General features: G+C 38.7%; 1 protein-coding gene across 1 annotated transcript; it reads left to right on the top strand.

The window, feature by feature from the left end:
- The first annotated feature begins 6,513 nt into the window (after positions 1-6,513).
- LOC147896864 (uncharacterized) lies at positions 6,514-16,956 on the top strand. The gene is made up of 8 exons (XM_087381167.1): positions 6,514-6,548; positions 6,686-6,859; positions 7,024-7,118; positions 7,417-7,569; positions 13,712-13,794; positions 13,924-14,079; positions 14,413-16,139; positions 16,309-16,956. Exons 1-8 carry the CDS (start codon positions 6,514-6,516, stop codon positions 16,814-16,816), a joined length of 2,931 nt encoding a protein of 976 aa, XP_087237293.1. The 3' UTR covers positions 16,817-16,956.
- The last annotated feature ends 10,285 nt before the right edge of the window (positions 16,957-27,241 follow it).

Here is a 27,241-nt window from a genome sequence, read left to right as displayed (position 1 = left end):
CATATTGAAGACACATGGCCAAGCTTCAAGGAAGAACCTAGGAGCTTGAGACTCGGATTGGGTATGGATGATGTGAACCCATTTGGTCTCAAAAGCACCTCTTATAGTGTATGGCCAGTGATATTGGTGAATTATAATCTTCCACCCTCTATGGTTATTAAGAAAGGACATGTTATGCTGTCCCTTCTAATTCCAAGGAAACATAAAGTCAAAAATCCTAATGTTTATTTGGAGCCTTTGATTAACGAGCTAGAGATACTTTGGAGAGGTATCGAGGTGCATGATGTTAGCAGGCCTCCCTCGTCACGAGACTTCAACTGCAAAGCAGTCTTGATGTGGACGATGCATGACTTCCCAGGCTATGGCGAGTGTTCAGGTAAGCATTGCACTTCTAATTATGAATAGGCAAAGGATGTGGCACCCTAAACCCACCTTCAACTCTTAATTGCATCTATTATCTAGGCCTGACTACATTGGGTTATCATGCATGTCCTGTTTGTGGTCCTTCGCTAGTTGCCTCACGGGCAGACGCATTGAATAAGGTCATCTATGAGAATCACCATCGATTTCTCCCACCTGATCATCCTAGATATGTTGCCCCTTGGAATGAAGTCCTCCCACAATCACTCACTACGGAAGATTGGATGAGAATTTGGGACAGTTCCATGACTCCTCCACCACTTGGCATGAGCCGGTAAGGGTTTGTAACTATTGTGTGCTATATTGGTTGGAAATAAAGATTGCCCACTAACACCAGCTTTTGTTTAGATACTCCATCTTTTATCGTTTACCATATTGGTCCCACCCTCAAGATCAATCACTTGCTTGATCCCATGCATATCTTCAAGAATGTGGCATCTACCATTTGGGAGCATTTGAATGGGACACGAGATTCCGTAGGCATAAGGGAGGATCTACGTACCACAGGGAGGATGCATGAAGCTTGGCCACAAGAGAGACCAAATGGGCATGTTTTTTTACCTCGTGCACCGTGGAGGTTATCAAAGCTAGAGATGGCAGTGGTGAAGCGCGCTATTACTACAATTCGTACTCCCACTGGATGCATGAGGTGTTTGAAGGGAGCCTGTACAAAGAGCAAGAAAAGAGGTGTAGAGCAATTATATGGCTTGAAATCTCATGATTGGCACAAGATGCTCTAAGTAAGTATTTTATGTGCATGATATCTTTTTCCTTTCAACGTGAAAGATTGTATTTACAAGATGGGCGAGCTTGTGAGGTACTTTACATGATACAAAATATGATGCGTATCAATGCTCCATGCAAGGTGTTCATATTGCTAATATGGTGTACTTTTTCATCTTCTAGGTATGTGAGCTCAAAGGAAATAGATCCCACCATGGTTGAGAATGCTCGAGTTATGTCAGTGGAGGTGGTTTGTTTAGTGGAGGAGACATTTCCACGTTCTATTCTCATAAGCCAACCACATCTTATAGTGCATTTGGTGGATGAGATTGCTATATGCGGTACTATACATGCACAATGGTTGTTCTTCCTCGAGCACTTCATGAAGACCTTGAAGGGCTTCATGAGACAAAATGCAAGACCTGAAGGTAGCATGGCCAAGGGTTGGTTGGTACAAGAGTCACTTGTATATATTTTTGAGTCTCTTGTTGATGTGGATAGCTCTCTCCCATGACTATGGAGAGATGATGAAGACCTAAGGACGACCTCTATTGTGTCTCAAGGGAAAGGATGCAACAAACTAATAGACATGGAGTTGCATAATAGTACCAACCTCTATTGTGTGCTTAATAGTGATGTGATGAAAAGATGGGTGACAAGATACGAGGATGCAAAGGCAAGAAGACAAGAAGAAAGGCCCCTCTTTCGTACACACCACGGATCTCGTGTGCCATACCCTCAGTATCTAAGAGCACTTCCAAAGGATATTCATGTGGATTGGCTACTTGATGAAATGGAGAAAGCAGAGAAAGACGAGGGGATGCATATCACAATGGAAGAATAGGAGTATGCTAGGGGATGCATGAGCAAGGTCGGTATATAGAATGTTATGCATAAGTTAGGAGCTGTCAATAATTTAGATGACTTATTTAATTAATTTTTTCTTGGTGTAGTGTACTATGTTCAATGCTATATGGTGTGAGGGCAAGCATTTTCGAACACAACGGATTGATGATAAGAGAAACACACAAGATTGCGGCGTCATTGCTAGCTTTGAGGGAGCCAATGGAGCCATGGATGATTATTGTGGCATAATCCAAGATATTATTAAGCTTGAATTTCGACGCTTCTTTGTGTCTGTTTTGGATGTAAAGTGGTTTAAGGACATGGTGGAAAGAGGCCCTAATGCAACAATCAAATGCCATGTAAGTGGCTTTGTAACTATTGACTCCACAAAGTTTGGGCAAAGTAGGAAGGACACACTAGTACTACCGCAACAATGTGAACAAGTACTATGCACACATATAAAAATACTCGCTTTTAAATATTTGATACCTTCGATGCAAGGAAAATAGCATGATTGTATTTGTGTTTGAATTAGGTTGTCTATCAACCAATGGTGGATAATAATAGATGGTGGCATGTCATACCTATTATGCCAAGTTCCAAAGTGATGTATAGTACATTTACTAATATGGAGCGTATGGAGGATCATCATGGCCATGGAGGTGATGATGACCGTGATACGAGAGATGAGGATGATCATGAGATAGGAGATACAGATATTGAGGCCATTACTCGTGAGGATGAGCCTACCATTGGTGATGCTGATTTCGATGAGCACATGAGTAGCACAAGTAGTAGTGGGTTGAATGTATTTGTAGATCTAAACACTTGTTTGGATTTTGAAGTAGACAGTTTGGCAAGGGTTGATCTCATTGAGGATGAGATTGAACCGTAGCCCATCATTGATATTGGCAAAACTATTTTACATATTGTCTCATTCTCCTCACCTCACTTAATTCTTGTGTATGTGTGCTTGCAAAAAAGCATTATTGTTTTTGTTAAAATTATGTGCTTTGGTAATCATGGGCAATGTTTAAAAAGCAATGATATACACCAAAATATCACTTTCTATATTCTCTGTTTAGTGTCTAAATACGCGTCTAATTCTCAGTGTAGACACGTAAATAGACGCACTAATACACTCACAAATAGATGCACTGATAAACGCAATGTTAGACGGGCCTGTATTTTCTCAGTGTAGACGCGCTAATAGACGTGTTAATACACATGCAAATAGACGGGCTATTAGACGTGCTATTAGACATGCCTGTAATTTCTCTATTCAAGCAATGCCTATAGACGCGCTCGGTATTTTGCACATCTATCAAGCGTGTCTATAGTTGCTTTGTGTTGTTGTGATATCCCTTTTATAAACGAAATTAATAAGTCAATGATTCATAAATTATTTTTTTGCACATGTGAGAAAGACCCTAATCAAGTCGCTATCCATTTCCTAAGGTGAATTAATAGGTCAATGATTCATGAATTGATCTTTTGCACATGCAAAAAAGCCCCTAATCAATCTTCAACCATTTACTAAGGTGAATCAATAGGTCAATAATTCATAAATTGATCTATCACAAAGAGTAATTTCACAAGTAGTTTTAAATTTCTATTTGGGTATATCTCACCATTTGGACCAGTGAATGTATATTACAATTTGCAAAGCTCCTTGTAAAAAAGAGTAAGCCATATGAATGTTATGGTATTTAATAACTTTTAAATTTTACAGTAAATAATTGCCATAATTTCATGTAACTTTTTAGCAAAGCAAAATATCAGCTATTATTATTAAAATGCACTTGTCATGCCTAGCCTTTGATTTTGTCAAAGAAGGAGCTAGCTTAATTTGACCATAGCCTTACTACAATGACATAAACAATGATGGCATAGGTCCCCCAAATCGAAAAGAATTAAAGCATGGTGGCATATACACTTCAAACCAAATAAAAATATCAAGCTCTATGCAACACAACCCTTATTGCTGCCCTCCACCCCCGAAAACTCTCTCTCTCTCTCTCTCTCTACCATAAAATTTGTGGCCGCACCCTTGGGTATTAATGATTCTTCTACCTTTTCTATACCCTTTAATCAATTCAAGGATTTTGTTTTCTTTCAGGTGCAGCCTGCTAGTTTTGTATCAGCACACTGCTATTAATTCAAGGAGATTCGAGTGCCTATGGGAAAGGCATCCCTCTCTTTTTACTAGAGTGCCTATGGGAAAGGTGACCCTAGTCTTTTCACATGTAGAGGGCTAGTGCATGTAGAATAGTCCTACTCCTTGAGGCGACATCCATGTGGTTATCTTGTGGTTGACTTGGGGATCTTAACGTGATACCTTTTATTATCTAAATCATGAAACGAAAAGCAAGTTATGTCATTGCACATGCTATGGCTACGTCTTGGTGCTTTGTAGATCGAATTGGATTCATTTGGGGAGGGAGTTCAAGTTCCCTATATCGGAGTTTGTAGGTTCACGCTATCCCTTCCAAAGCTATATTAAAGTTGTTGGTAAATTAGGTGATCTTGATCAAGTCTTGATTTAAGGATTAAGATTGAAGGTTACATGTTATAAATTGTTTGGGAGTAGCTTTATTGTCTATTGACTCCTCATGGAGTGATTCAGTCAATGGAGTGAAATTTGAGTTTGGACTCAGTTTGGATAGGTTGGGATTAGAAGGGTAAGTTGTCATCCCATTACCTTTTCATATGAAAGGATAAGTTTAGATAGGTTGGGATTGGAAGGATAGCTCTCATCCCTATTTTCTTTTCGGACTAAAGGATATGCTTGGATAGGTTGGGATTGGAAGGATGAGCTATCATCACTATCCTTTTTGGACTAAACGTTACGTTCGATACATTGGGATTATCTGAAGGATAAGTTGTCATCCCTATTTCCTTTTCAGTCTTAAGGGTCTGATGTAGTTTTCTTCATGGAGGGAGCTACTATGTAGGCTTCATTACCGAGGTAGAGTTGGATTGAGAGGAGATGCTTGTTCACATGGAAGCATTTGTTGGTCAAATGGAATCTTAATTAATGTAGGAGCTTTAGCTATGTAATGCAAGTAGAAGGATGTCTATTGCTTTCAAAATCTTGGTATGCTAAATTGCTTGAAGGATTGTTGAAGAGTACATGTTCACGTAATTTGAGGTCTGCGCCCTACACATACATACACTATTCTTTCTTTAAAAGGCCCTTTTTTAATTTCTTCCAATAAGAAAGAACTTATCAATGTCGATCCTTAGTTTCTACTATACAAGCATGCTTTCGAGAGGGTTCAACATTTATTGTCGACTTGTGCTTACGCTAAATTTACTTGGAACCACCTTTAGGTCATCGGTCAAATTAGCTTAAGCATGACTTCAAGATGAAGAGTAGTTTTTGTAACCTTCAGATGTGACTAACTTCCTTCTACTTTGGGCGAAGATTGAAGTTATGCTATTCAAATAATAAAAACAGAGATATTTTTTATTTTAAAAAATAAAAATAGAGATAATAATTTATATCATTCGAGAGGCCTGCCAAAAGACAAATAAGTCGAATGCAAGAGAGGGGATCCTGTGCACATGTGGCACTCTCAATGACTAATCAACTATTTCAATGGCTAATCAACTATTTCCAACTAGCAGGTAGTCCTTAAATCTAAAGGAAATTATTTTGCCTTTCAAAAGTACTCATGCTTGTGCATGCATGCACTCCTCGTGCATGGGTGCTCTAAGAAGCTACAACTCAGCAATGATCAAAACTATGCTTCCCGAAGAAAAAGTAACGTACTAGAACAAAATTCCCACTCTAAGCTCCGTTGCTTTCTTCGGTAGCTTTCGAAAGAGAACGAAATCTGCGAAGAACGCAACTTCACACCCGGAAGAATCAGTTACTGTCGAAGAGAGTGTGATTTCTGGCATGCATCAGATCAATCACTCTAGTTACTGTACTGGAAGACATCAGAGCATCTCAGTCACGTCTGTGGAAGAGCGATCGATTTCCGGCATGCATCAGATCATTAATCAGTTACTGTGGAAGAGAGAGCGATTTCCGCATGTATCAGCTCAACCACTATGAGTTGAATTAGTGATAATGATCACCCACTAAAAGGTCGGCTAGCTGCTGTGGACGAGAGTGATATTTGGTCCACATGCTGTAGTTGACCTTTCCCAATGCTGAAAGCGAGAAGCTTGAGCTGACAACCGAGAGCGTTTCAAAGCAACGTACGTGGCCTAGCGCAGAAGAAGAAAGGTCCTTTCGTCGGTAGCTTTTCTGATATGAATCGTGAGTAACATCTTATTGACCTCATCAAAAGTTGCACCTGAAATCAACACGAAGGGACGTTCGGACTAGACATCACAAACATGGCACGCCAAGGTTGGCAAGGGACGTCCCGCCTGCACATTGACTTGCCTGTGGGTAGATTCTTCTCTATGAGGCTCGGATGTGTTCAGGTACCTGAGTTAGTGACGGAGGCGGGTAACTGCAGCTGCAGCCGTCAGTCGTGACGGCCATGCTGGCGGGTGCAAATTCCAGCAATGGGTGCATTGATGGACGTTCGACGCGCAGGAAGGTTTGATTCCCACGATTGGCACATCGAAAAGCAGCTGATACGTTGAGCTAGGCAAGTACGGGAGTCGGGACCATGCAGACGTTCCAAACGGAAGGTAGATGAATATACTTATTACTTCCATAAATGGACTACTGAAGGCTTTATTCGCCAACAGAATGTCACTACTTCGTGGGACTGGCCAAGAATTTCCAGCGCTCACGCAGCTGCATTAAAATATCATTCACCCCTCTCGCATACTGCTCAAATTACTGTCCTCGTGACTTCGTTCCCATTTGGAATCCTCCCCCTCGTAAGAGCTGTTGCCAGCAAAGGTATTTCATCATTTCTTATGTCTCTCCCATCCAGTTATAATAAATTTAGACGCACCAAAGTTTCGTAAAGGAGGCTAATTTGCAACACGACGTGTGACCATGAGTTTCTTCTTGTAGGACGATATGCAAGGCTATCTATGTCCAACAAAATTGGGTAATTGCAGAATTCAATCGTTCAACGGAAAGTCATCCTGCCTTGCTGAAATAATACTTGTTGTGATACTTCTGGCATGGAACGCTAACTGTGCTGAAGTCAAAGGTGAGTTCTCCGATATGTCCAGTTAAAATATGTATATTAGCACATTTTGAAGTGGAGGGATTTCAAGGGTTTTGAAACAGAAATGAAAGGTCGAAGCCAAAATAGATAAGGCAGTGAAAGAATGTACATCGAATTGAAGGAAGCAAGGTGCTTAACTCATAATGAGCTCCCATGTGTCTCGCCTACCATGTGGTTTCGAATCACAATAGCAAACAAAAACTGATATTGCACAGAGTGAATGCTTTCTAGTACACTTTATGACGCCAAATAGCCCCTGCCCGTTGTACAAATTGTTTAGATCGCTCGACTGTCAAGAAGAAACTCCGGATGTCTAACGAGTTACTGTCCTACGCGAAGCGAGCCCAATGCATAATATTAAGACCATCAAGGGTTACCTTTACTTATTCTGCGAATGCTGTTTTTGTGTTGTCAGACCAGAACAGTAATGCTGGTTAAGCTGATTTGGGGAGATTTTCATCAGTCAAGTTTCTGGGCAGCTGCATAATGAGAGTGCTTCCTGGTCTAGTTTGGGAGAGCTAAAATTTGAGTGCATTACATTGGACTTTGCAAGCTTCAAGAAAAACGGGGATTTGGCTCTGTTCCTTATCTCTCTCGTTTTAGTTTTGAACAACAAGGTTTTAACGGTGGAAGACCGAGCTGACACGTACATGACTACTGTCCATTAGACCTGATGGCCGGATCATTTCCAGCTGTGGCTAGTATTACTAGTTTTACTGATCGAAGGGTTTCACATGACTGACTTAAAGGCCCTTGGTACAAATATATTATGATCTTTTCTTATAAGACAGCGTCCTATTACGTCCAGCAAAGGTTCCGTGCCAATTATGGCAGTGTTGTTTTGGGGTTTCTTGTCTTCAGGTTTTGAATATCTTTGATCTTCTCAGTCCTGTTGCTCGTTACAGATCTTGATGACCTTGTCCTTTTAGTGTCTCTATATGATGCCCCAACTACTGATATCATAGAGAGAACAATGTCAATGTGTCGATGGACTGACAATAGATGTTCCAGAAGCCATGCTTCAGCCATCTCCATCTTACCGAGTTAAGCACAAGTGCTCAAAGCATTCTTGGAGGTGAAGCCTTTTGATTCAATAAACCCTTTCCTCAAGCCAAGCAACACTCCTTTACGACCTTTCCAGCCTAGCTGCTGGGTCATTGAAGGCCAATAGTAGCAAGCTTATAAGAATTTGCTGGAACTCAAAATGGTGCTTTCCTGAGTAGGTCATGGTCTTCAAGGGAACGCCTGCTTTGATACGGACATAACTATTTATTAAGTTTGATAACAATCTTCAAGGTATCACGTGGCTTTCTCCTGCAAGCCACCAAGAGCTTGATTTCATTATGGTAATTGAGTACACTCTACTCCTCAGTTTGTATGTCTTTAACAAGACTTAGCTCAATAACTGGATTCTTTTGGCTTGGATGCTACTGATTCTTTCTTCTGATATGTATGGGGCTTGGAGACCACATCTACAATCTTCTAGAATATATGTATGTTTGACTGCATAGATGGTGAACTTGATATTTCTGCTAGGCTGGTCTGTGCTAGTTGTGAGATCAGACCATCCCTAGCCCTGCAGTCCGCAAGGCAGTGTTTTATCAACCCACTGGAAATGAAGCAGGACTTTCAGCACAGAAGGGATCTTCTATCCATGCTCACCTATGTCCCCCTTTATCACAAGAGAACCCAACAGATAGCATTCCTGGAGCCTGCCAGTAATGTAATCTTGCTGACTGAATTAGGAGGCAGAACTTAGTTTTAGCTGCTGTGCCCAGTTTGGCAAGGTTGGGATAATCAGCGACTGCAATAGGAACTTGCAAAACCTCCGAAACATGTTTTTGAGCACATATTGTTATCTCTGCATTCTTAACTATTTGGATCTTTTGGTTGTCATTTTAGTTGTCGAACACCATTGGCTACTGAAATCTTGCGTTGCATGGCAGCCAAATTTGGGGTGATTGTTTTAGAGTGCAGTTGCTGCTCTGAGCTGAAAACATGTTGCTCATGTGTGTTCAGTGTGTTTTGAAATTGAACTGGTAGTGTTAATTATGGTAACAAGCCGCTCCCAAGAAAGTCCGGACATTTTACAACCAAAAGACCATTTGGGCTAATGCTTTATGAGTGAAAACACCCGGAGCGACTTTTAAAAAATCTAGTACTTCAGGCAAAACTTAAGACATACTATTTATTGCCTGTGTGGAGGAATTAGGCAGCTTTTAGGAGTATGTTTCTGCTTGTTAGCAGGATCTAAGTTTGGCTAGTAAGAATCAAAGTTTGGGTATGGAAGTTAGGGATTCAAACCTAGTTTAAGTTGTTGGCATAAGGTTTGTGGCTAAGCATAAGAGTCAGCTGCAAAGTTGAGCTCTTACTGAATTGGATTAGCTTTCTTCACATAAAAGGAGACTATCCTGTTTAACAGATGCATCCTCAATTAGGGGTTGGTGTAGAATTCCTGTAGCTGCCAAGTATGGAGGTGACCTATGGACGTTAGCTCCCTGGCGAGTCCTCATCTCAGGTATGTGAGTGGTGATTGACAGGGTTTTAGGCTATGTAGATCTCCATGTATTGGCAGAGGTAGGCTCCTATTAGAAAATGTTGGAACACTGAAAGGAAAGAGTAGAGTTGACACAAAATCAGAATACTTGCTTATAGAATGAAGAAGAAAGAGGTCCTTAAGTAGGCACCTCATACAAGGTCACTGACATCACTGATGACCTCAAAGCTCCACAATCATCTCCTCAATCTGCTCCTAGATTCACTCAATCATCCTATGTGGCTTTTCCACCACCTAACTGTGCTTGTGGGCACCTAACTGTGCCTCTAGCACTCACACATAGAAACATAAGGTGTGCCTGAGGCATACACCTTGAGATATCCCAACAAACCCCCCCTCAAGGAAATGCCTCAGGCTATGTCAAGGATACATCTAGTCTCATAGTTTCTCATGCCATCTCATGGTGGTCAAGGATAAATCTATGGCTAGGTTCTCATGCTAGCAAGGGTTTCCTTGGGTGTAAGGTAAACAAAAGGGATACAAAAAGACCTTCCATTGGTTATCTCCCCTGCATGTACATGCACACAATGTCTGCAGGAGGTACCATGGAACAAAACATACACATGGCCTACATCATAAGGTGACCAGAGGTGTTTACAAAACACACACAACACAATAGTTTATTTTCATTCATTTTGGAGGACTATCCAGGCTGAGTACCTTGACATAAAAAGAGAGATCTGGAGCATACATAGAGATGATTTAAAATGCATAATCTACAAAAGATGCCTCTTCTTGTGGAGGCTCATTCACTGTAAGTAGATTTGCATTTTCTGTCTTTGCTTTGGCTCTGCAAAACTTCTCACTATGGTTGTTTTTGCCACAGTGCTTGCATGGATTAACTTTGAAGCAGTCTTTTGAAAGGTGATTTGTCTTTCCACAGTGATTACAAGGAGTATACTTGCCCTTCTGGAATTTCATAACATAAGCAGTGTCATTGCCTTTCCTTAGCTCCATATGTCTTTCTTCTTCTTGAAGAGCTGAGATAATGCCTTCAAGGTTAGGATTGGGAAGATTCTTCAAAGTGCTAACAATGTGATCAAAACTTTCAGGCATACTCTTAAGTAATACTGCCATAGCATCATCAGGGGTGATAGGAGAGTTGATAGAAGCTAATTGAGTCATAAGACTCCGCATATAGTTGACATGAGCAGCTAAAGTAGTATCACTTGCCATCTTTAATTCAAAGAAAGAGATTTTAAGTGATAGTTTAGATATGTGAGAGCTTGCACCAAAAATCAAGTCTAGCTTCTGCCATGCTTCCGAAGGAGACTCCAAGTCAGAGATATGATGTATGTAATCATCACCCAAAGCTAAAGCAATTATACCATATGCTTTTTCTTCTCTTGCTGGATCCCTTGCCGGTCGTGTCGGAGTTGAAGATTATCCAGCATTGGAGGCCGTAGAAGAAGTGGTAGGAGTAGGTTTGACAAGTCCCCATAAGTTCTCCCGCATCAATGCAAATTTCACCTTCATTCGCCAAGTATGGAAGCCCTTTCCATTGAACTTCTCAAGATTATATAAGGTAGCCATGAGAGGGTCTAACCCAGATATTGGGCAGTGTCTATCTCTCTTACAAGGCAAATATAACTGAAATACTTCCAAAGTATGAGCACTTGAAAAGCAAATAGTAGTGACTAGATTTCAAACAATGATGCTTCCTTTTACATGCTTCATAGAAGTGGATGAAATAAACACTTTCCAATCACAACCAGGTCTAGCAAGTCAAAACAAAACTGAAGCAACACTTGTAGTGAAGTTATTGAAAACTTCAAAAGACCAGAAATGCTAGAGTAGCATTTTATGTAGCATCATTTTCAAAAGCATGTCAAAACTGTCAAAACTAGAGAGCTGAACTTAGAGGGCTCATAGCACACTCTTCAAAGCAAAAGAAAGGGGGCTTTCTGAGGCAAAAGAAAGCTGGTATACCACAGTAGATCCTCTGGGAAGAAGAGGCGAAAATATGCGTCAGGTCGCCTTCACCTTCTTGAACAAAGTCGACTGGTTTTTCTCTGTTTTCTCCTTCAATATGCAGCCATTGCTGCTCAGATTTCAGCACAAGGTAGCTCTAGGTATGGAGAAGCTTGCCCTGAAAGGAATTAGACAAAGAAGGAGCAGGCGCAGAGAAAACGCAGCAGAGAACTTCGACGATCTTCCTGTAATGGCGACGAGCAGACGCAATGATTTGTCGATTCCTTGCAGCCAGAAGTTCGCCCCAACTAGGTGGATCTTCAGCTGGAAGGGCGTGGGAAATGGCTGAGAATCGGAGGAGAACAAGCTTAAGCAAATTTTTGGAAGAAGAGGGAGAGATGGTGAAGAAGAAGAAGAAGATGATGATGATGATGTGGCAAAAATGGGCTCAAGGGGGATCAAATGGCTCTGATACCATGTTGGAACACTGAAAGGAAAGAGTAGAGTTGACACAAAATCAGAATACTTGCTTATAGAATGAAGAAGAAAGAGGTCCTTAAGTAGGCACCTCATACAAGGTCACTGACATCACTGATGACCTCAAAGCTCCACAATCATCTCCTCAATCTGCTCCTAGATTCACTCAATCATCCTATGTGGCTTTTCCACCACCTAACTGTGCTTGTGGGCACCTAACTGTGCCTCTAGCACTCACACATAGAAACATAAGGTGTGCCTGAGGCATACACCTTGAGATATCCCAACAGAAAAGGATCTTTTTTATGAAACTCTGACGAGAATCTCTACAATCATACCATGTTCTTCAATTTAGTACCATGATGAGAGAAATGACAAGTTTGTTTCCTTCGATTGGCTTAAGCTGGTGTCCCTAGCATGGCTCATATATGAGTAGTATCCAACGAGAACAAGGAGTTGAAAAATGCAATCCATTGCACCATGGACTACAATTGTTATGTCTGAATTGAGTGCTAGCTAGCTTAAGATACGAATCATGGAAGCTTAGTAAGCCATGCCAAGCCTTCTGAAAGGGGAAGGGGTCCAATCTGGGCAATCACAGAATCCATCATGTACAGTGCAATGGGACTCACTTACTCTTCCCAGCACCAGCTGCCAATACACACCCTCTGAATTGCCCTTGTAGTGTAAGCACTTGTTGCAGTGTAGATTTTGATAGGACCCCTCCCATGAGCTCCTGCCTTGTGTTTGCTAGTGCAACTTTCAACAAAATGACTGGAATTTTTCTACATCTCAACGGGCACAAGTCTTTGACTATTAGCTTGGTGCTGCATATGCCACCCTGATGAGGAGACTGCCCCAGATTATCTTAAAGAACCTCAATAATGACTGATGTATTTTCTACAAGCTGTAGAGGTAATCTCAAAAATGATTGCAAATATCTTTGCAGAGTCTTTTGTTGCATTGGAAGGAGTTACATTGGATTTTCAAATAGAAGCTAACTTTGCTCAAGCTTTCCCTCTATTGAGCATAGGATGCCGTGGTTTGAAGTCTAACTTTACACATCTTTTTGTTGCATTGGAAGGAGTTACAATTAAAAGCTAATTTTGCTCTAGCTTTCCCTCTCATTGAGCATAGGATGCCGTGGTTTGAAGTCTAACTTTACACCAGAAGTATTCTATGGGCTGGGCTCTAGATGTGACTGTTGTGTGGTGCTGTGGAAAGTAATGTTTTCAAAGCATTTGTTACGTAAGACATTTCAAATGGATTATGGTAGGGCCTTTTCTGCATCGATGCTTGAGAACTAATCAGGTATTTTTGGACAGTGTGTCGATTACGGTCTTCTGGTTTAGAGTTTTATCATCCTTGGGAGAGATGTTCTGAGATTTCCTGATATCCTGTCCTGGAACTTCTCCTTCCTTGAAGCTGATCTTCAAACTGGATGGTTTGACTCATATATCTATCTATCTATCTATCTATCTATCTATGGTTTTAAATTGGTATGCTTGATATTAAAACTGAATGTTTTATTTCTGGTCAATAGTCAATTTCTGTTTTCGAGACTTTCTTGCTTCTTTTTTCCCTGGTCTGACTTCTATGCCACCTTATGCAAACAAAATTCGGTTTGTAGGTTTTGAGAAGATTGTGGAAAGCAGTTGCCGTTCATTGGATCGAGACAGGGATAAAGATATTCTACTGGACGAGGTTATAAAGGTGGGTTGCTTCTTGGTTATAAAGATGCTGGGCGCCACCAACAAGTTTGTTCTCTTTCGCAGCTCTGGTTGTGCTTTCCAACAATGGCTAGCAAGTATCATTTTCTTGGATGGATTTTTATGCATGCAGTTTGCAACATTTGTTGGTAGTAAATTGAATACGGAAAACAAAGTCATAAAGGGTGACCTCATCGAATGCAAAAAAGATGGCAGAACCGGTTTCTTGCCCCATTATGTTGATGACATCAACCAAGGAGGAACAATCTTTCCGGTTCACAAGATTATGGTATGTTAGAAAATCATGAGATCACAGATGCACAACTTTAAAGCTGATTCAATTGTGTAATCATGCTTACATGTCATTCCTCCTCCATTACCACGCTCTGTATGTTAATCTTTTGTATTTTTCAACCTCATGACATGACTCTCTTGCTTTACATTATATCTGTAAATGTTTTGTATAGCAATGCTGAAGTGTGATACTCTTAGTTTGCCTGTTACTACACATGCTACTGCTGAAATTTCTTTCCTTTTCTGTACGTTAGTAGTGACTTTATAAGGCATAGCACTATTTTCAAGGATAGCACTAAGTGGCCTCTTCATGATTTTACTGTGGCAGGGTAATCTGCAAAATATGCTTACTGTGAACCAAGTTGTAGATTGGATAATCCACGGGTTACAACTTCCTCAGTATGCAGAAGCTTTCCGTCTGAACGCAATAAATGGGTTGGACTTTCCTGCTTTGATTGACATGGAAACCATGACCTTGACACAAGAACTTGGTGTGCATAGTGCACTTCACCGGGTAAAACTCACTGGAGCTCTAATAAGACAAATATTTGGGCTAGGTGCGACCCCTGGCCCTCCTCAAGAATTGACATGTGAGGTGGTCAGCTGTAATGCCGTAATAGTGTCATGGAAACCCCCCTTATCAACAGGATATCCTCCATTGCATAAATATATCGTACAGCGCTGTGTCACTGGATCCTCTTCATGTGCATCTTTGACTAATGATACAAAAGAAATATCTTTTGTAGATAGTATTGGGTTACATGTGGCCAGATTGTATTCTTACAGAATTCAGGCATGGGGTGGCCATGGGCCTTCAGAATGGGTGTCGTTGCATGGCTGCAAGGCTTCATATAGTCAGCTTTCAGATCAATGTCACTCAGTGGATCCTGTATCATCTGGGAAAGAATCAACCCTCAGGCAGACAAAGGAAGAGACATCTTCCCCATTCAAAGCTATTGAAGCTTCTACCATTTGTTATCCTTCAGACTCTGGAGTTGGCATTTATGACAGGGAGACTATTTCGATTATACCATGGTTTTGGACTTATTTTTCCAACAGTGGACTTGTTCTATTTGGCCTCCTGTCTAGGAGCAGCTATTTGTTTCGTTTTATGGTAGCTGCCTTCTTTATCTTCAGAGTTAAAGTTATTGGGTGCATTCACCTTAAGATTGTTGAGGCTCAGAGAAGCCAATATTCGTTGCTGAGAAGATTCGCTCATACATTTTATTCAGCTTATGGTTCCTTGAATTGTCTTCTTGCAAAGATGTGTCCCCTGTACATGTGGCTCTCAAAAACCTATTCTTGGCAGAGTAGCAGGTATGGCAATGCTGAAAGAATTACTGCAGCAGATTGCAACATTCAGGAGATGACTGCTGCATTGAACGGACAGCAGTGTATACGTCGCTCTTTTGAATCTGCAACAAGCATGGAGGAAGATGTCAGTCTAGCATCAACTGCAAATAATGATGTTATTGACAAGAACATAAGCTTGCATATGAAGTCTAAGTTGAGTATGAAAAAGCAAGTCATCTTCTCTAGTTCTCTTAATGATATTATAAGGTGTGGCTCTATTTTTTCAAGGCAATTTCTCCAAACAAGTCCTGGTAATTTCTCTACTCGAGGAAGTGTCAGGGATGAAATTGAACCAAATAATTTTGAGTTGGAATCAGGAAATCATGAACAAAGCAGAACAGGCCTGGTCTACCTGCAGCATTCTGCAGAAGGACAGTCTCACTCTTGTAGTCTTCATAATTCAGCCAGAATTAAGAGGAAAAATGACATGCTATACAGCAATGAATTGTATTCTCCAGGAAAGTGCAACAGAAGAACTGGGTCTTCAAGAGGTCTTGATACATTTCATTCTAGCTTGGGGCACTCAAGGCGTTTTTCAGACTTTACATTTGATGCTCGTTGTGTGTCACTTCCATCCAGGTTGAATGGAACCCCTCCAATAACTGGGATGGAGAGTAAATTGTATGTGGAGGATGACAGCAGTAAGAGATTTGCAAGTTCCTTTAGGCAGTTTAATAAAACAGTGGGACAACGTCGATATGCGTAAGTCCTCTTAAACATTTCCATGAATTTTACTGGGCTTTAATGCCTAAAAAAGCCATTTGAGTTTGTGATTAGTCGGGTCTCGGTGATAACATTAAGGTTAATAATTCAATCTAGTGTATTTTTATGGCTAAAATTTGGGGTCTATCTTGTTGATGCATGACTCCAGGTGCAATTTTGGGGAATGCAAATTTCGGTTTGATCGTCTTCTTTCTTTATCAGATTGGAAAATGAGATTTAGTAAACACTATTGCCGTCAGTGCCAACTTGTTTATTGTGTAAAGCATACCCGTATTTCTCCTCATGGCCCCTTTGGACAATGTGGATTAGACAGCAATTGTGTGTGCTTCAACTGCTTTGAAGGCTTCCCATTAGAGAAGAGACAACAACTTGAGAAAGTAAACAAAATTAAATTTCAGCCATTTTCTAGGAACACATATGTATGGGAAAGCAACAAAATAATGGACCGTGGAAATATCAGCTCAGAAGTATCAGAGATGGATATAGATTTTCCTCATAATGGCTCACAGGAAGAGCATGAGAGTATGTCCGTAGCACACCAACAAAGCACAGGAACTTTCCCTTCCAACGTAAATGAATGGAGGTTCAGTGCATCTAGCTACAGTCAGTCATATCCTTTTATGACTATTCATAAGTTTCAAAGCAGGTTCACCTGAACCAATGAAGCAGAAAGATATTGCATCGTAACATAAATACCTTTTCCAACATATGTGACGTCCAAAGTTATTATTATTTCTACCCTTCCCTTTGATGTTCATGCAAGCATCCTTGGCATTCCACCATGTTGACATTTGAATCAAGATATATTCAGTACGTTGGTCACTTTTCTACAAAGGAGCTTGGGATTGACTTTAGTTACTGGCTATTTCCATAATTTCTGCATTGTATGGTAATTTGACGGAGAGACATTTTTTTCCCCTTTTGTAAATCAATAACATTGGTGGAGCGTATGCACATTGCCATTATCATTTGAGCAAGCATTTCCGAGGGAAAAGTTGCATCAGCTTAGCACATTACTGACTCTTAGTCAAATCTTGAGGAGGCTGCAACCACCACGGATGGGTATGAAGATCCTCCAGCCGCTTGTTGTATGAGGTTTGCATTTGTGAAAGACTTCAGTCTTATTTTCTTTCAACTTTTAATACCAGTCATATCATCCTGAGCGATTGGTGATAGCTTACCACATTTCACAGCCTCCACACTCAGTCTGGTTCGGGAGCTAATACTTGCTTCTGTTATAAGATGATTCAATGGTGTCAAAAAATATAATAGAGGCAGTATTTGCAAATAAAGGGTTGTTTATAGATGGTCACCGTTGTTTAGATGGTCACCAGACAGGTTCTGTCCCCCCTCTCTACCCTCTCCACTTGTTGCTCGTGATGGTATGCAAAAAGAAGGGAACTGCACTTTCTTTTGGCATAGTTATTACAAAGCCACCTTCTTTGTCAACAGAGAATGCAAATCTGAAACACTCTGTAGATAGTAACAGCTAGTAAACAAGCTCTCACCTTTTATTGAGTATTTAATGCTGTAACTGCCTGTGCAACCAAGCCTCAAACAACGTACATGCAAAATGCAACGGACAGCATAAAGTTAATCCTTCAGAATCGAAAATTTCGTTTGATAGGCTTGAATTGACTTTGTCAGACCTCATTTTTTTCTACACCCAATTCAATGAAGATAGTGTATTAAAGATGGTACTATAGGTGACTTTGACATGGCACCACTTATCATGCTCTATTTGTCATCCTACCGTTTATGGCTTTAAGAAGAATCTATTTGCGAGCTTAATATCTTAAAGCTGGAGCAGCTATGTGGTTCTTGTTGATATGCTCTAATTCGAAAGTGTTGTATTACAGAAACATTAGCAGATGTATACTTCATAACTCGTATTCAACCTTAAATCCTCTTGATAAAAATCCATTGACAACTAGAAGATTGAATGAGAGGATTAGAGAGGGGTGTAAGGTAAGGTTGAGGGTCATATGGGATGAGACGAGTATGGGATGACATATTTAGCTATGGTTATTGTCTCTGCCTAAGGGAAAGGGTGTAGGGAATGAGGCATGATCTCCTCTTGAAATATTTGCAAATCTACAATGGAGCATGTATGGTTGCAAGGGGTTTGATTCAAGGGTTGCAAGTGCGCTCAATGAAGAAATGGTGTGCGTGATTCTTCTTGGCTTGTATCACTCAAGCAAGGCCACATGGCATCTTTGGCCAATTCTCCATGTAAGAGATTCAAGAGGATTTGGGGAAGCATTGAGTATAAAAGGATGCAAAGGGTACTATAAGAGAAATTTGTTTCCCACTAATGTTGTCATATAGCCAATGGAGCCCCTTGTAGTTACTATGAGTAAGTCTCTCAAAGCTACCATGAGCTTCTAGCAAATAGGTGTTCACCTACTCTTACACTTTGTGTCAAGAAACGAAAGTGCTCATGTCAACTTGAGCGAGGCTTCCTCCATTACAATATTGGAACTAGCCTTTAAATTACATTTCTTATGGAAGTGTTTTCCTTGGTAAAGAAGACCGTTGGTGTAGCTGTATCTTCCATTGACAATGTGTTGTTTTTGACAAATTTCCCCTTGAAATAGGACACTTGTGAGCACTATGAACTCCTCTTCTAAGACTCTACTCAGCATTACATTCAGGTGGTCATACCATACAGTTATTATTTAAAAACATTATACACATTTCATATTCTAAGTACATCCGTTTAGCAACTGACTTGGTTTCATAAGTCACCAATAAATCCCAATTCTGTTTTGCCTATTTAGCAATTATTACATACAAAACTTGTGTACTTTCAGGTTGTAGAAGATGTCTAGTTTGACCTTTGCATCCATTTCAATAATTTTGGCCTTTGTATTTGCTTTCAGACAAAGGCCAAATCAAAATCTAGTTTTAAGACAAATATTTTTGCAAGTGTTATAGAAAAAACTAGGCTATGAAAGGAAACACATTTGTATCCAATGACGGCTTCAAAAAAAGGAACAACTAAAGAATAGTGGTTTTATGTCTTTAATTATGATACAACAATTATCATGACGATGTCCATTTACTAGCATATAGAACCCCCATACATCTTATACCTTTTCAAAGATTCACAAGGGCTTCCCTTAAAGAATCACTTAATATTTGGCACATGAGAACTCAAAAGCATTATAAGTCATCCTATAAAAGTTTTATAAATTTAAACATAAAGAACAATGCCCACAAAATACATGAATTCACGCAAAGGAGAGGAGGAGGAGGAGTCTTTCTTATTTTAAAGAATAGCAAGAGGCTTGTATACATTATATGTCTACAAGAAAGCTTCTATTATGTAAACTACATATAGTACAAGATCATGAAAGAAACTTAGTAAATCCAGTTTCTCAAGAAGTTATAACTGAAGAGAACATGGTACATTGCGTTTTCTTGCAGCATCATATTGTGACACGATGGATTTGAACACAAAGTTGTAAAGATAATTCTTCATCAGCACTATCTCATTCACTTTCTCCTTGCAGAGTATTGTTAAAAACTCTTGTACGCCCCACATATTATTTTGATATTCTTGTTTTCTTGTTGACCCATGTTAGTACATGTGATTCTTGGTTTTCTTAGCCTATGGTTTCTATGGTTAATCTCATATTGGTTCATCATTTGGAATCCATTCCTTTTTCTTATATAATTAGTATAAGATATGTCATTATCCATAATCTATATCCTATCTCTTATCATATTGCTTTAAATGTCATGATGGCTCTTTCACAGATATCATTGCTTACATCTACTACTTTTGCAAACCTGAACCTCATATTCTCACATCCATCATCGGATGTTCAAATTACTGAACCTCATATTCTCACATCCATCATTGGATGTTCGAACTACAACAAAATCATTGACTTGTATATCTACCTCTGCTATGAACTCTCTTTTCTCTGTATCATTCAAAAATTGTATGTGAGATTAGCGATTCAAATTTCATTCCAAAGTCCGGTGTTGGGACATGTTGTTATCACTGTCTGACCAAAAGAAAGTGCTTTTTTTTTGTGAGAAACGAAAGAAAGAGCATTTTGTCTCATTATTTTCTTTTCATATTTCTTTAATATATTCTATCAATTTGTGTGTCTTATGAACTACAACGCATTGCACTTCCACCAATATGTAATATCATCTCCTCTTTGTATGCAATAAAAGGTTACAAACCATCTATTTCACTTTGAGATGTATAAGTGGATTCTTGTACAAAAGCTCATTTTGGACGCATTTATTTGCTTGGAATTGAAGATAAGAGGTTAAGGATCCTGAGGTTTTCATTTTGTATCAAAGTAATTTATATTGCCACTACATTATTGATTCTTTATGCTTTAAGAAGAAAAGAAAAAGTAATATGGATGGCTATGACCTTTCAAAGCATCCCCGCCCTTTTGTAGAAATGATCAAATAAATCTCTTCCACTCATATATTTTTTCTATCTTAGAGCATTATGTACTTTTCTTATAACCACATATTTGCCTCTTATATCTACTTATCAAATCATCTATTATCTCTATATCCCTATATTTTAGCTCCCTTGAGACTCTATTGAAAACCTTCTCAATATCCTCTAATGTATGCCTAACATACAAAAGTCCTACTTTATCTCATTGAAGATTCGACGAGAACCAGCTTCAAATAAAATGATAACATAATATATTCTTATTCTCTTACTAGGAATTATATGCTTGTATTCTCAAAATCGATGATAGATGATCATTACAATTTTCATGTACACTATGAATTGCATGCATAATGGATGTTACAACTTAATTATTATCATGAGGATCAATCCAAAAGTCTACTTAAAACTTAAAGCAATGCATTAACTAGTAATAGTCCACATAAAGGTGTCCACATAAATCATGGCTTAGGAGGAATGACAAAAGACCAAGGCAATGTCAGTATATCTCCATCCATTGCATTTACAATCTGACACATGTACTTATTTGGATCCTTTCAAAATGCATATTTTTCCCTTGCATGTTGAGTAAGTCCATGATGACGTTTGAACTTGCTTTTGTACAATTTCATTTTCATGACTCACAAAGTTTCACAAGGACTAGACATCGTTTTTATAGGGGAGCACTCATAGTTTTTTATTTTTTCAATATTGGCACACTAGCTCAAGAATTGTGCAACATTATGCCTATATCATATGCATATGAGTTCAATGGTCATGAATTTTTGCATGGAGTTTTTTCATTAAACTCCATATACTTATTAATTTTCATAAGTATTGATAAACATATATTGCACGGTGTACATGTACATTTTTCTATTTCAATAATGCAGAGTGCGTAAGTGTGCATCAATACACTTATGTAGTAAATGTATGGGTCCAAAGATCATAAAAATGTACATAGATCATTCTTTGAGAAATATCCATGTATTTCGAAAGTTTCATAAGGATTGTATATTGGTTCAATGGAAATATATGCATATTTTCTCTTTTTCAAGTATGCATCATGGACGTGTCAAGAAATTATGCATCATTTTGCTTATATCATGGGTGTATGATTTGATGGTCACGATGTTCTGCACAAGTGTTTGTTTGGATAAGCTGCAATATACTTGCAAAGTTTCATAAGGTTGAAAAAATATTTCTATGGTGCGACATGAAGACTTTCTCATTCTTTACCATGCATAGTTCATAAGTGCCAAAACAATGTGCAAGGATATGCTCATAATGATAGATGTATGTGTTTAATAGTCACAAATTGTTTTTTGAGAAATTTCCATACACTCACAAAGTTTCAAAAGGATCAAACATAATTTATATATGGGAGGCTATCTAGTCTTTCTTATATTTTCCCATATATTATGTACATCAAGAAATTGTTCATCAATATGTTTCATGTCATAGATGTATGTGTTGAATGGTGTAGAAACTTTGTAAAACCTTTATTTGAGTTAGTGGGCCATGCACATTTTCTCATTTTCAATCATGCATGGTGCATAAGCCCCAAAAACCTTGTTCATTCATATACCATGGGTGCTTGTGTTTGATGGTTATAGAATTTGCATATACATTGTTTTGGGTAACTTCCATAAGGTTTAGACATCATTTGTAAGGTGGGGCATGCACATTTTCTCATTTTCAACGATGCAAGGTGCCTAAGTGCCAAAACATTATTCATCAATATGCTTATATCATAAATGTATGTGTCTGATGGCCACGAAAATTTCCAAGATATTATTTTGAGTAAGGTCTATATACTTGCAAAAGTTCATAAGGTTTGTATAGTGTGATATGCACAATTTTTCATTTCGACGATGCATCATTTAGAAGTACTAAAATGTTATGCATTGATATGATGCATCCTACGGTCGTAGAGCCTTAAATTAATCTTTTTAAAATAATTACTAGATATTCAAAATATTCCATAAGGTTTGGACTCAGTTTGGTATAGAGGCATGCCCATTTTCTCATTTCAACCATGCATGGCTCAATTTGTAAGAAGTTGTGCATTGGTAAGTCTATACGATACATATATGTCTTTTATGATCACAAAAATTTTCATGGACAGATAAATGAAAAAATACCATATAATCATCTCATTATCACAAAGTTTCATAGGGATGAGACATCATCTATGTAATAGGACATGCATATTTTCTCATTTTTTATCATGCATGGTGCATGTGCTAAAAAATTATGCATTAGTATGCTCATACCATAGGTGTATGTGTTTGATAGTCATGAAGATTTGTACATACATTAAGTTCCATATGTTTGCATAATTTCCTAAGGGTTGGACATCATTTTTATGGTGGAGCATCCATACTTCTCATTTTTTGCCATGCATAGTTCATGTATTAACAAATTATTGGCCTCTACATTATAATGGCTTATGTGTATCTATCTGATGGCAATGAAACACTTTAAGATCTTGGCTTGAGGAATGTCTATATAGTCAACAATTTTCTTATGGCTCCGACATAGTTTGTATGGTGGGGCATGCATACTTGGTCTTTTGACCATGCAAAGGTGTAAAAGTGTTAAAATGATGATTATACCATACAATGTATGTCCAATGGTCATACAACTTTAAAAATATCCTTTTATAATTAAGTTTCATATATTCACAAAATTTTATATGGGGCCAACATTATTTGCATATACATTTACTCATTTCCACCATGCATGATGCATAATTGCCCAAACATTGTCCATCAATATGCATATATCATAGTTTTATGTGTTTAATGATCACGAAACTTTGCGCAAACCTTTTTCTCAATAACATTCCTATAATATCTATGTTTCTTGAGGATCATTGCTTTGTATAGTGGAGCATGCATATTTTCTCATTTTTTACCATACACACATGGATTTGTGGCAATATTAAAATGTTAGTTTTAGAACGTTGTATTAAAATGTTTAAAACGTTTTTAAAGTTGCTCTGGGGCATTTTAAAATGCCCTAGTATGGATTTTTATCTAGGACCGACTCCTGTCGGTATCTTGACAGAACACCGACTGGTATTGCATAACACCAACTAGTTTAGGGTACATCGAATGTTGTTTCTCTACATCGACTTATATAATTTGCAACACCGGTCGGTGTTTAGTGACATCGGTCGGTGTTGTTAATGTTATATAAACCTATGCTATGCTCATACTATTCACAAAATCCGAGATTCCTAGAATACTTTATAGTCTTGGGAAAGACAAGAAGCATAAGAAAGAGGATAAACAAAGTTACAAAGAAATTTGTAAGTTTTGTTAGTCCTTCTAAGTTAAAAGAAGTATCTAGTGCCAGTGGTGGGCTCGCTTTTTTTTGGTCGAAATCCACTTGCACTTAGATACTAATCGTAGCATTTACATACTATTAGGTGAAGAGTCAGTTAGTTGCATGTGACATTGTATTTAGATTTGGAAAAATAGATGATTTTTATTTTATTTTATGCATGAAGTATATAAGTTGTAACTTATCTAGATTGTATCTACTCTTTGGAAAGACTTGTCACTTAGGACTAGGTAAAGAATTTGTTAGTTGTAGGACTTGGAATTTTAGTTTAGTTTCATAACTTAAGATTTCATTCTAGATGCATGAAATATAGTAGATAAATACTAGCAAAATTTAGGAATATGGTAGAGTAGACATTAGCACATGAAATGATTTACTTTTGGAATAGTTTATGTTTGTGTATATGATTTTCTTACTTTTAGCATATACCTAAAGAAAAAGTCAATGGGCCGGTTGGAGGTTCGCTTAAGCCGACCTATAACAACTTGTTCGTTGATGAATAATATTATACCACGTGTCAGATGGAGGTTCACTTAGGCCGACCTGGAACATCTCGTATGTGGTTAAATTTCATACTATATATTATTGAAACTCTACAAACTAGTATTTAAGAGTGATGAGGAGATATTTGACTTTGAGCTGGTTGTGGGCTCACTTATGCCAACCGTTTGCATCTTGCTTGATGTCTAGCCAATTGTGGAGCTTGCAATTGCCGGCTCATAGCAACTCACAAAATCATGTCGCATATGTGTGGAAAGATAGTGGTATACATAGGTTCACTATGCTTATGTTTTATAGATTATTAGGTGAAACAAATTAGATATGAATATATTACATACGTTTTAATTTATAGCTTTTATTAGAACTCAAACACCATAGTACATATATACATAGAAAAAAACAATAGTAAGGAAATTTGAGGGTATTAGGTTAACAATTTCTCCTAGCCTAGAAAGTAGTAGTAAAAAAATTTCTCATAGCTTAGAAAGTAGTAGTAAAACTATTTATAAGTACTTATATAAGTAATGCTAGCTACTACACCAGTGTGTGTAAAATACCAACATCTGTCAATAGAGCCTGATGTTGCAGATAATCATGGTGCAGATACATGCTTACGAGAGAGAGAGAGAGAGAGAGAGAGAGAGAGAGAGAGAGAGAGAAGGACGTGGGAAAAGGCAATTTGCCATCCCACTCCTATATCAAGAGGTAGATTACCACGTTCATAATCATCCAATTACGTTGGGAGGGGGCAAGACAATTGGATGATTTCTCTCTCTCGAGGTCTAGCAACCTTGCATTGAGTATTTTAAGTTAGTTTCCCAATTGGCCACATTGATTTTGGACGTAGCACTACAAATGATTCAAGATATTGTTATGTGTCCTAGAACCTAAATGATATGGTAGTATCATTTTGGACGTAGAACTGAAAATGATTCAAGATATTATTATGTGTCCTAGAACCTAAATGATATGTCCCAATTGGCCACATTGATTTTGGATGTAGAACTGCAAATGATTCAAGATATTGTTATGTGTCCTAGAACCTAAATGATATGGTAGTATCCAAAACATGATTGCTATTGTGAATATACATAGAAATTATATAAGTTTTTGTATGTTTCTCTTACAGCCTTTATTGGAAGCATGGCTCTAGAAAAACGAGGAAGAAACCAACAAAGGCTCGTGATTATGTTACGATGTTGCCTAACAAGAAGTGGAAATGCAACTTTTGTCATGAAGAGTACTCAGGCTCCGGCACAAGAATGCAAAAGCACTTCTTGGGTGATAGAAACAAACAGATTGGAAAATGCAAGGGGCCAAGAGTTGAGAGAGGTATAGCCACTCTAGGCGGCCAAATGCCTAAAAGTACGGACAACCAGGTAGATGATATAGTCGCACGTCAATCCCAGCCTCAAGAATGTATGTCTGATGATTTACTCACACCTCCAGCTAGTCAATCTATAGATGTGCCACCTCAAAGTAGTGGTGTGGCCTCGTTCACATAGACGTCAAGCTGCTCTATGAAGTATATGGATAGTTGGCAATGTAGTGACATTTCTCATTCGCAATCGCATGTGCGTCCATAACAAAGATATTTGGAAGAGTCATTTAGACAACAACATATAGAGAAAGTGCAACAAGATGTTTTTGAGGCCATTTGTCGCACTGGTTATCCACTAAGCAAGGTTCAAAACCCACATTGGAAGAGATTGATGGCATCTGTAGCAAAGGAGGGTCTAGGCTTTATGTTGTCCAGTTACAATGTTGTCTGCAACAACTACTTGGATGCATACCATGAGAGGATGAAACTAGAGATGGAGCAAGTAGTATATGATGGTATTGAGGGAACATGATGTACCATTGTTAGTGATGGATGGAAAAATGTCATCAAGAGGCCTCTTATCAATATCATGGTCGTGACATGTAAGAGAGAGGCTTTTCATCAAACCATCAGCACAAGTGGTAATGCCAAGATAGTTGAATACATTGCTAAACAATTGGAGGCTGTAATCCTGGATGTTGGGGAGCATAACATTGTTCAGATAATCACTGACAATGCGAAGAACTGTAGGGAAGCTGGACATTTTATAAATTGGAAATATCCTACCATTTGGACATCACCGTGCTCTTGCCATTTCCTTGACCTTGTGCTTGAGGATTGGTATAAATCAGCGGAGACTTTGTGGTTCAAAGCCACTGTAGATGAAGGACGAAGATTGGTGTTATACTTCCTCAACCATGAGAGATTGTTGGGCATATTCAGAAACTACCAACCTGCAGAACATCCACTAGAGTTTTTGAAACTTGGCGAAACACGTTTCGGAACAAACTATATAATGTTGGACCGTTTGCTCAAGTTACAGGGAGTTGTAACAGAGACATTATTCAGTGTAGAAGCTAGTGAGTGGATAGCTGAGTCAACCTCACAAAACACTCGTACTGAATTCACAGAGATGAAGCAAATTGCTCACACTACTAGCTTTTGGAAGAGAATAGCTGATGTGGCTAATGCAATGAGGCCGATATGTTTGCCATTTGGAAATTAGACATGAAAGGTCCAAGTTTGGGCAATGCTTACATGGTGTGGTGGACTACTAAGAGAGACCTCTTAAAGGAAAATAGAAGATCCACAGGTGACAACATTGGCTACAACGTTGTTCATCGTGCCACTTTGCAAAAGATGTTTCAAAAGCGATGGAATCATGCTCACAATGACCTCCACTATGCTGGTCATATTCTAGATCCCCAATGGTGGGAGTATCATCTTGAAACATTGGAACATGTAATGTAGACTTGG

The sequence above is a fragment of the Dipteris shenzhenensis genome, chromosome 11 (genome assembly GCF_047967505.1).
Source record: "Dipteris shenzhenensis isolate YYH24624 ecotype China chromosome 11, Dip_SZ_1.0, whole genome shotgun sequence".
In the NCBI taxonomy this organism is placed as follows: domain Eukaryota; kingdom Viridiplantae; phylum Streptophyta; class Polypodiopsida; order Gleicheniales; family Dipteridaceae; genus Dipteris; species Dipteris shenzhenensis.
Note: the sequence above shows the minus strand (reverse complement) of the source record. Positions and strands in the feature narration are given on the sequence as shown.